The 11,051-nt window shown below is 45.7% G+C and overlaps 1 protein-coding gene across 1 annotated transcript; it reads right to left on the reverse strand.

Moving 5' to 3' along the window:
* Positions 1 to 3,983: 3,983 nt before the first annotated feature.
* LOC103369104 (ELAV-like protein 1) lies at positions 3,984 to 10,446 on the reverse strand. Its single transcript, XM_008297715.1, has 8 exons — positions 10,321 to 10,446; positions 9,404 to 9,464; positions 9,019 to 9,090; positions 8,644 to 8,812; positions 7,119 to 7,222; positions 6,429 to 6,582; positions 6,121 to 6,346; positions 3,984 to 4,829 (listed from the first exon to the last, which is right to left on the reverse strand). Exons 2-8 carry the CDS (start codon positions 9,437 to 9,439, stop codon positions 4,511 to 4,513), a joined length of 1,080 nt encoding a protein of 359 aa, XP_008295937.1. The 5' UTR covers positions 9,440 to 9,464; positions 10,321 to 10,446; the 3' UTR covers positions 3,984 to 4,510.
* Positions 10,447 to 11,051: the final 605 nt, after the last annotated feature.

The raw sequence follows: 11,051 nt of genomic DNA on the forward strand, positions 1-11,051 counted from the left end.
AACTGATCAATAGAAGATTGATGTTATTGGTTCAGTGGGGTCAGGTGATGATGTCATCTTGCTGCAGGTGTCTGTCTGAAAGGAGGAGGAGCAGCAGTGACATCACAGAACTCGTCTGACATCACAGTGGCCACTAACGTGGCGCCGGTAACGACCCCTCTATGACATCACTGTGATGCTGCCTGATGATTGGCTGTTGATTGATCACCTGTTTGTTCTGTTTAGATGGAAATAACATGTGAAGTTCATGAGAGCGGAGACATGTTCAGGTAACAGTCTGAAACCAATCGGAACCACTACAAAAACACAACAGAACCAAAACTGAACAGACCCACAACAAAGTAGAACTGTAACAGAACCATAACAGAGGCTCAACAGAACCAGAGCCTTGTGTGTTGTGCTGCAGTCTGACTGGTTGTTATTGTCGTGTTGTGTTGCAGGTTTCGTTGCCGGCAGCCTGCTGTGTTCCACTGCAGTCTGACTGGTTTACTGTTGGAGGGTTGCGGTGATGTGGTCTATCAGATGGTTCCGTGGGATTTGGACTTCTTGGCTTCTGAAGGCCTGAGGCCAGCCGGGCCTCTGTTCAGGTTCACCCTTCTGTCCGGACGTTTCAACCGACTCCACCTGCCGCACTGCCGGCTGCTGTCGGGTCAGTGATCAGCTAAACTACAAGAGCAATAAAATACAGAAACGTTGCATAAAATAAGCACAATTATTGCAGAACATTTTACCTCCCCAGGTTTTAAAGAAGATCATCTTGTCTCAAAGAACCCAGAGATTTATTCAAAGAAAAGATTTAAAAACTATTTTCTCAGCATGTAGGAAAAATATGCTCAAGTTATCTTGAAATCAAGCTTTAGACCCTGGAATTTACAGAGGAAACAGCTTAATGTACTGAAAACAAGTAACCCTGACTCTGAATAATGTACAACTAGCAATGAGACTGGCATGTTTGAGGACATGAATCTTTACATTTACTGGGCCCTATGTAAACATTATGAGGAAGGAAAGGTTTGAAATACAACCTAAAGGGAAAAGATTAAAAAATGCCCTCTAAAGCCCTGCTCACACTGGAGACTCTGCATACAGACAAAGACTCTGTTGGAAAAAGCTCACATTAAATCTGGACTAGAGTTCACCAGAGGACATGTGGACACCCTGAAGTTACCTGGAAGAAGGTTCTTTGGTCTGAGCAGACCAAAATGGAGCTTTTTGTCCATCAGGCTAGACAGTGTGTTTGGTGGTGGTAGCATCATGACGTGACGCATGGTGGTGGCAGCATCATGACATGTGGATCTTCTCAGCAGCAGTCCTGGAAGGCTTGTAAAGGTAGAGGGTAAATGAATGCAGAAACGTGTAGCGAAATAAAGACGTCCTTAGACTTCAGAACAGAAGCTGCGAGTAGCCAAATCTGAGCTCTGTTACCTGGGCGTTGTGTTCGTGTTGCTCCAACATGTAACCGGTTGAAGTTTCAGGTCTGAATCTGCGGCTGTGTTTGGAGGTGTTCGTTATTTAAGTTGTTTTGTCCTGCAGATCTCGATAAGCACTTCATGTCTGTCGCTCACATCACTGGGGACTGTGTGGACTTCATCACACCTGGTCGGGTGACTGATGGTTACGTGATCATTGACATCTCTGGCTTCTCGTGTTTCGGTCTGGTGGAGCCGGCGGCGTCTGACAGACCGATCCACAGCCTGGTGCTGCTCTTCTCTCAGCCAGCCACCTCCATGCTGTATGTCCTGCTGCTGCCCAGGAACATCTGCGTCTCGAAGGTAAACAGGCCCTGCCCACTGACTGACACGTAGACAGGCCCCGCCCCACCAGACTTCTCTGGGACTCTGCAGCGCACAGTTGTATTCACTGAGAGTTACTGAACATAAACCTTCAACAAAAATTGAGTTTGTTGTTCAGATTTTAAAATTGGACAAAAAATCTGTTAAATCTGCAGCTTTGAGGCAGCTGGTAGACCAGCAGTAACAACCTGATATTGATCACAGGGAGTTTCTGATTACTCACCTGTCTGACCTGATGTGCAGGTGAGCAAGGAGTGGAAGCGTCGCATCGGGGCGGAGTACGTGGAGGCGATACCCGACTGCGAACTGATCCCGAATCAGACTTACAAGATGTCCGGAGAGCCGGTCGCTATCATCCAGCCAGAGGTATGCTACTGTGACCCATCGCTCACCGACAACGTTGTTTCTTCAATATTAAACCTGTTCGTCGTTGGGGCGCCGCTATAGCTCACCTGGTTGAACTGGCGTCCCATGTATAGGGGCTATAGTCCCTGATGCAGTGGTCATGGGTTTGAATCCTGCTCATGACCCCTTGCTGCAGGTCCTTCCCCCATTCTGTCTCTCTCTGTCCTATCTAATAAAGCCAAAAAATATCCATCCATCATCTATACACCTCAATCCTCACTAAGGTCACAGAGGGCTGAAGTCTATCCCAGCTGACTAAGGGCGTGAACCGGCGACCTTCTAGCTGCAAGGCGACAGTGCTAACCACCGAGCCACCTTGCAGGCCTCCAAAGAATTTAAAAAGAAAAAAAACTGTTTGTTGTTTTGGTTTCAGATGTCAAAGTTCATCAACTTCAGCGACTACCACAACTTTCTGCCATCATTTGCGGTGAAGCTTCCGGCCGATGTCGCTGAGGTGAGGCTGCAACTGAGGAGTGTTGTGACTCCACATCTTCTGCTGGCCTGGCTGTTCGGCCCCCAAGAGTGTGACGTTTGGAGCCGAGTCATCAACCCGAGAGGTACCACAGCAACACGCTAACACATTCAGTGTCACACCATTAACCAGAACACACCTGCTGGTCCCTGAAAGATTCACTGTCGATCAATAAATCAATCAAAATTCAGCATGGATACTAATAACTTGGCCTTACCTGTAGACACCTGCACTACCTGTGTGGATCCAGTGGGAGCGCGTCGTGTCACTGCAGCACCAGTTCTAGAGGTGGATGTGACCCTGCGGCTGATTCACATCCTGGACCGTCTCGGTTCGGAGGATCTGAAAACCTTCAAAGGCCTGCTGAACCTACGGTCTGACCCGATCCCTGCTTCTCGGCTGGAAGCCGCAGACAGAACCAGAACCGTAGACTTGATGGTCCAACAGTACCACGCTGAAGGTGCTGTGGAGGTAACTGAGGAAATCCTGCGAAAGCTGAACTACAACCAGCTGGCTGAGGAGCTGCTGAGCTGATCCAGAACATTTTCATTTGTATTGTTGTTTATTGGTATTATATATTTATATTAATACTTGTTTCAGTTTTTGTAATTTGAATAGTCTTGCTCTGGTTATTTTATGTCTCATTTTTCTTTTATGTGTTTAGTTTTTCTTTTGTCTCGACATGCTACAGATATTTAACTACTTAAACAGATCTTTTTATCCACATCTGTGTTTTTACAGTTACAGGAGTGTGTTCAGGTTGAAATACATTAGACATTAGTTCATGTTAGATAATTTCTGTTTTCATCATCATTCTTTGGAATCTCTTGTAGCACTGACAAAACACAAATCCAGATTGTACATTTGACCTATTTGCTGTTGAGCACAGAACTGTCCACTTATATCATTTCATAAGTTTCTTAATTGTGCACTAGACGCTGCAACCCTGATGCTAGCTGTCACATGAGACCAACTTAACACATATGTGCTACCTTAATTCTGTCATGGTCCTGTTGCTGCTAAACTCTCACAATGCTCTCTGCTGCCAACATGAACTGTAGTCTTGAGTGAGGCCTCCTCTGGTCTCTACAGGATTAAACAGGAAGAGGCTCCACCTGGTGGAACAACCAGGTACTACAGCTGGTATATGATGCATGTAGTGTGTATTATGTGCATCAGTTCTGTGCAAATAAGAATTAAATGACTGATAATTTCTGGGGGAAACAAACCAGACTGATCAGGACATCCCTTCTGTTCTGTGAATCACTTTGTTAGTCTGATGGATTATTTCTCAGGAAGGAATAAGACCATGCCAATTTTCCGTGAACAGATTTATTACTGAATAAACAATCCAACACCACAATGAAGCTGCAATACAAAAATAAAATCCAAATGAAAAAGGTCACAGTTACCTGTTCACCTGCTGCTGTTTACAGGAGAGCAGGAGCCCCGCCTCCTGACTGCTTATTGGCCCAGACAGCTGACACGTCTGCTTTTCACATTTTCATTAATAAACCGTTAAATCATCTAACAGACTGCAGCTGTGAACATCTGCAGAACCAAACTCTTCACTTTAACATTCCACAAAACACAAACCCAACATCAGAACCTCGGAGCGGGTTCTGTTTGATGCAGCAAAACCTGTTTCAGCAGCTGTCAATCATCCGTCAGCCCGCCATCGTGGACCAATGTCCGAACATTCAGAACCACGAGCCGACGTCATAAAGGAACTGAGCATGCTCAAAAGAAAATCAACTTCAACTGAAAACTGACGAAAACATAAACTACGATATTTCAGTGCCCCACCCCCCCGCCCCGCTGACTCCGCCCACTGCGCCCTCTACTTGTGTCCCTTGCTGGTCTTGAAGGAAACCTGGAGCACCTTGTCGCCCAGTCGGTACCCATTCAGGCTGTGGATCGCCATGGCAGCCTCCTCGTAGTTCGTCATGGTGACGAAACCGAAGCCTTTGCACTTGTTGGTGTTGAAGTCTCGGATCACCTTCACGTTGACGACGGCGCCGAACGGCCCGAACATCTGCCACAGGATGGCCTCATCGGCGTCCTGGCCCAGATTGTAGATGAAGATGCACCAACCGGAGGACGCGTTCCCCGAGACTCCGCCTCCTCCACCCATGTGGTCGACGCTCATTGGAGAAAACCTGCAACCAGACACAGCGCTGCTGAAGGAGACGTCTGACAGACAGGTCCTACAGAACATCACGTTACTCAGACACCCCGACCAATCAGCTGTGAGATCAGGTCACCGGCAGGCGTTTCCCATCAGGCCCCACTGCAGCGCTCAGATTGAAACTACATTCAGGCTGTAACGTGACACTGAAACTGACTGGCAGGACCGTTAATGTGGATGTAGAAGATGTTCACCTGCAAACACCTGTATGACTGTAGGAAGCACATTCACTCTGTGTCTTGCAAAACTTTAATTCAGTTTTATTTATATAGCACCAGTTCACAGCATGTCATCTCACAGCTCTTCACATAGCAGGTAAAAACCTGACAGGTTTCAGACACTGTCTTTGGATTCCCTTCGAGAAGCAGCTGGCAATGGTGGGAAGGAACCACTAAACCCTCTGACTGTCAGAGTCTGACAGAACAGTCTGCCTTGAGCGGTCGGGCCAAGGGAGGGGGCAGCAGGAAGGCAGATGGAGAGCAGACAAACAATACAAAGAACTTCAGATGTTAAGAGAGTTCAGCTGGTTCTCCTGATGTTTCTGTTCTGGTAAAAGTCTGCAAAGATTATTGTGTGCACAGGTGCTCTGAAGTTCTACAGCTTGTTGTGAATGTTCCAGTGTTGCATTGTGGGACACAAGAGGCGGCACTTCAATCCAAACTGAAACGATTCTGCTTCTACACTACATTTTCTATCAGTCGGTGCACGTGCAGGTGCAGCAGGTGTTCTGGATCATAGCTGCTGAGTCAGCAGCTATGTGAGTGACGTTCTTCTGTCTGAACACCAGGTGGCGCTCTTACTGCCAGGAGGAGACAGAGGAAGCATTCGGGCACCAAAACTGACTTGAAAGTTTTTGGATTTGTTCACAACAAAAAGTTGAGATGATGCATCAGGTCCTACAGTTAAAACAGTGACAGCTGACAGCCAATCAGAATGCAGCATCTTAGTAGTCAGGAGAGAAGCTGAAGATCAATCGTTACTCAATAAATGGCCGTTACTAATTTCACTAATAGATAAACTCAGTGATAAGGCAGCAGATGATGCTACTAGATCATGTGTTGTAGATCAGTCGTAGTATCCTGTGATCTGATTGGCTAATGGAACTGATTCATGGTGAGAAACTTTCAGCGTTTGAAAAAAAATGTCCGTTCTTCTTTATTCATGTTAATTAATATTAATTGATGAAGTTGCCAACTATCAGGTTAAAAAACGGTTTACAATTTGCATTCCTATCTGATTACTCTATTTGTAGGTGAGCATACCTGAACCTCTGCGCCTGATGGTGGACGGGGCCTCCGAAGCGTCGTGATTGGCCGTGGTACATCTGTGACATCATCTGGGAGTTCCTGGCCTGGTTGGGGTTGGCGGCGAACTTGACCGTGATTGGCTCAGAGCTGCCAGGGGGCGTGTGTCCGTTCAGGTGTTTGACGGCGTCTTCGGCCTCGGCGCGCTTATCGAAGCGAATGAAGGCCACGCCCCGAGACAGACCTAAACAACCAATCAGAGAGCAGAGGTCAGTCAGGATGAGGTGAGTGGTCACATGACTGCTGTCACTGAGCACGTGCAGTACCGGAGGCCTGGTCCACCAGAACCCTGGAGTTGATGATGTGTCCATAGTGGGCGAACATGTCCTCCAGGTCCTGCTGGCTCAGCGTCCTCGGCAGGCCGCTGATGTACAGGTTGGCGTCTTTGATGGTGTCCGAACTCGGCCGAGCGTACGAAACCTGTGGGAGGCGACAGGAAGAGTCTGAGCTTGCCATCTTCACATGTAGACAGATTTTACAATAAAACTTTCAACACTGAACAAAATAAAATGAACAGTTACATTCAGTGTTCAAATAAAATCCAGATATTTAAATAAGCCTAAATATTCAATGTCAAAAAAACAAAAAAAACAAACAAACAAAAAAAAAAACAGTTATCCAGATTTGTCCCAAACAAAATGAAACAAAAAGACAAAATAAAAGCATCCAAACAGGCTCAGATCATTAGGCATTTGTCAAAATAAAAGCATTACTTTTTGAAAATAAAAGTTTGGCACTTTGTCTCACTGAACTGAAGAAACTCACAGATTCAGTGTCAACATGTGTCCGTTAAAAAACAATGAATTTACCGGGTCAGAAGAAAAGAAAAATGACAGCTTTAAAAATACCTTCATCCTTCAGACAGTTTGCAGGTGAGAGCGCCCTCTACTGTCCAGGGAACATAACACATCTATCAGGTGAGACAGGAAAATCACAGAGCACCTGTGGCACGTTACCTTGATAGTTTTAGACTGTAGCCTCAGGCCATTGAGGGTACTGATAGCCCTCTCTGCATCACTAGGGTTAACAAAGTTAACAAAGCCGTAACCTAAACTGTGGCCTAGAGAAACACAAAAGGAAAACAACAAAATAAAAGAACAAAACTGTCTGTTACAGCCGCCAGAGAAACAAACAAACAGAGTTCAAACTGAGTACAGATCACAAATCAGCAGAGTCCACAGTGTCAAACAGTCAGTGCTTCTGAACAAACCCAGAAAACTCACGAGGTCGTTCACACATCCTCAGCCAGGCAGTGTGAAGGACAAACCAAAGTGTTCTATTAAACTTCTGCTCACATTAAAACGACGAAGAGATCACTGTAATAACGACATTTAGACCCAAACATCGAAACGACAACGTTCAAACTTAAATGCAGACATTAGAACGAAACCACGCTCAGATCAGCAGCAGCTCAGGTGAGTCTCTGAACACCTGCAGATGTTACGGTTCTCACTGCGAGGAGGCGAACATCTGACAGAAGCGCTCACTCTGAGGAAATATTCAACGCAGAAAGAAACATGAATCGACAGTTTTCTGGACTTGTTCAGAATAAAAACTTCAGATCTTCATACATTTCATAACAGTTTTACAAACATTGTCAAAGCCTGAAAAAAAATGAAACAGGTGAAAACAGGTTTTAAACATCTGTACATCAAATATTAAAAAAAAGTTCATCACAGGTTGGGCGATGTCGTACTGCTCTGTGTTATCAGGGAATATCTTTGATCTGAAGAGTTTTACGTCGATGTGATTTTATTCAGCATCGGTTTGTTTGATCTGCTCATGTGTCACAAATAAAATGTTGTGATGTCATCGCCCAGCCTGAACCAATCAGTATCAAGTACCTGTTAACACTCAGACTGTCATTAAACCTGGTGTGAAAAATAAAAAAGCATTACAACAACAACAACAACATGGTGAGAAAAAAAAGAATCAAACAGTTCAGACAAAAAGTACAAAATCTTCCTAAAAACAAAAAACATCAGTTTGTTAGAAAAAAATGAAATAAAAAACAAAAATCAGCTGATCGTCATTGAAAAAACAAAAAATTAAAAAACAAAGAATCAGAGTACACAGAAAATACTGCAAACGGAGTACGACTACTGATACTACTATTGCAAAACAGATTCATCCATGGCTGACTCGCAGTACTGTGAAGTAAATTTCATTTAGTGGTTACAGTAGTTGTAGTTGTACTTACTACACCTCAGGAGTACTGTGGTGTGGGTCCTAAGTATTACTACAATACAGCATCGTCTGCTCAGTAGTACTGCAGTCTGACACTCAGTAGTACTGTAGTAGTACTGCAATCTGACAGTCAGTAGTACTGCAGTAGTACTGCAGGAGAAGCGTTGCAGCTCTAAGTGCTCTGCAGCACTGCAGTAGTACCATAAGAGTACTACAGAAGAGCTGCAGCAGTACTGCAGCAGCACAACTGCAGTAGCGCTGCTGCAGTACTGCAGTAGTACTGCGAGGAGTTACCTGCCACTTTGTCCCTGATGAGTTTGGCCGACTCGACATCTCCGACGCTGCTGAACAGGCTGCGCAGCTCGTCCTGGCTCATGCTCTGCGGCAGGTAGTTGACGATCAGGTTGGTCCGAGCGTCTTCGTCCTCCATCATCTGCTCGCTGTAGCCGTTGTCGTACAGCTCCTGAGGAAGTGACATCAGCAGCATGAGGACGTCATCAATACACCTGCAGCTCTCAGCATCCAGGTCACAGTTTTAGTCTCATTAACAGTTTCTATCAATAAAGTTTTCCAGTTTGAAAACTCAGTTTACTGAGGTATGATTTAAACGTCGGTCCTTCAGTCAGTGCAGTTAAAGGACCTGCTGAACTAGTCTGATCGATTCATCACCTTCCCAGAGGCTCCTTTGGCAACGAGCTGTCCGTCTCTGACGTCACTCTGAGACGACTGAACCTCGCACACCTGAAACACACACACACACAGGTGTTACACACATCACCTTGACTGACCAACAAGAAGTGACTCCACAACTCGTCGCTCAGATCATCATTTTTTTATTTTTTATTCATCAACTAAAATGTCAAACTTTTTTTCCGCAGCTCTCTCATGAGATGTTGTTTATTCCATCTTTGTTGAGACAAAAACGGTTGTCAATTAATATTTTTGATCAGATCTGTTGTGATGAAATGAACACAGCTGGAAGGAAAATGATCAGAAAAATCAACATTCTGTCACAGATACACCCTGATCATTATTGATCAATAATAAGACTTACCTTCAGGTACCTGATGTGTCCTCGTCTTAGTGCCATGGAGACGTTTGGTGGATCGCTGCGTCTGGAAGAAACCAGCTGACCGTCAGTGATCAGGACACCAACAGATCAATACACTCCTGAAAGCGTCTGATTAGTTTAATCAGACACATCTGCAGAAGTGATCGGACGGCGGCAGGTGAAGTATCACTCTGACGCTGCCTGGAGAGCCCATGTGGTTATTCAAACCGATTGATTGGTTTGGACTGAACTGATCACTTTACAGACAAGTTTGTACCAAATGTCTGACAGAAACCGACGTCTGCGCATCCAGCAGCTGAAGGTTCAGACGGACTCTAAACGTTCAGAGACAACAACAGATTTATGTTGAAAACAGAACCATGAGCCGAACACTGGCAGCTGTTTAGACCGGATAATTGATCTATTACTTGTCAAATACTCGATAAATCTTGATTCAGTTCGTTTGAATGTTTTCTGCTTTCTTTCCTCTGGGACACTAAACTGAACATCTTTAGACTAAACGAGACGTTTGAGGAAACTCTGATCCACGTTTTTACCATTTAAAGACGTTTCACAACCACGCAGCTGATCGATTGATCCAGAAAATCATAATAATCGATAATAGAGACAGCCGGTAGTCGCTGCAGCAGTTTTAACGTTAAACCGACACCTGCTGGTTGAACGTCTTTAACGGTTTCTGCTGAGTGAACCGACTTCCCTCCTGTGGACGGGCAGACGGACAGGTGAGCTGCTTCTAGTCAGAACCGGTGCATGGTGACGGTACCGAGCTGCAACCCGCTAAAAGCTGCTAACATTAGCCGCGTGTTAGCACCGCGCGTTCACACAAGCTAATCGGCTAACGGCGCCGGCTGATGCCAACGGCAGGAGCTAACTCTGCTGACCGACGTCATCCTTCTTACCTGTACAGGTAGCTGCTCAGGGGACTCGGTCTGGATTCTGTGCTGTATCGAGCCGCGGACGGACGTTGAGTTGATGCTAAGCTAAGCGGGCACGTTAGCTACTTCACACAAAGAAACTAACTCTCGCGGAGCGAAGGATCGCGAGAAGTCGTCGACTTTCTCTTCTTCTTCTTCTGCTTCGTGTGGGAGGACACTGAGCTGCTCGGCGCCGCCTGCTGAACGACAGCGAGCACTGCAGCTCTGATGATAATAAAACTCATGAAGCTGATCTGAAGATGCATCCAGCGAAGGGAGACGTGGTCCTGAGCAGCAACAGGTGTTCCGTGGTCGATAAAACACTGAGAACAGCTGCAGATCCGCTCCTGGATCGTTCGCCTGTCAGGCGCCCCAATAGCTCACATGGTTGAGCAGGCGACCCATGAACAGGCGCGGCGTTCGTGAGTTCGATTCCCGCTCACGACAGTTTGCTGCAAGGTCTCTCCCCATTCTTCTCCCCCCTTTCCTCTCTCACTGTCCTAACTAATAAAAGATAAATAGTAAAAAAAAATCACACGAGATTAAATGCAGCACAAATTTGCTTATTGAAACGTTACACACACGGACTCAGGTTACGGTCTCAGGTGAGTTTCTGAAGGCAGCAGTCAGAACTGATCCGATTCTGCTGGAATAAATCACCTGAGCTGTCAGATAGAGTTAATGAGAGCCAAAGAGACATGAAGCCGCTGGATCGT

The sequence above is a fragment of the Stegastes partitus genome, unplaced genomic scaffold (genome assembly GCF_000690725.1).
Source record: "Stegastes partitus isolate 25-593 unplaced genomic scaffold, Stegastes_partitus-1.0.2 Scaffold1241, whole genome shotgun sequence".
Classification (NCBI taxonomy): Eukaryota; Metazoa; Chordata; class Actinopteri; family Pomacentridae; genus Stegastes; species Stegastes partitus.

What these genes read in the sequence shown, in the direction of transcription:
- LOC103369104 (XM_008297715.1), bottom strand. Translation starts at nt 9,439, where the DNA reads ATGGCACTAAGACGAGGACACATCAGGTACCTGAAG. An exon ending in CATCAGGGACAAAGTGGCAG is followed by an intron (nt 7,223 to 8,643) that starts GTAACTCCTCGC and finishes GTGTTTCTCTAG; the next exon opens with GCCACAGTTTAGGTTACGGC. An exon ending in TCTGGTGGACCAGGCCTCCG is followed by an intron (nt 6,347 to 6,428) that starts GTACTGCACGTG and finishes TTGGTTGTTTAG; the next exon opens with GTCTGTCTCGGGGCGTGGCC.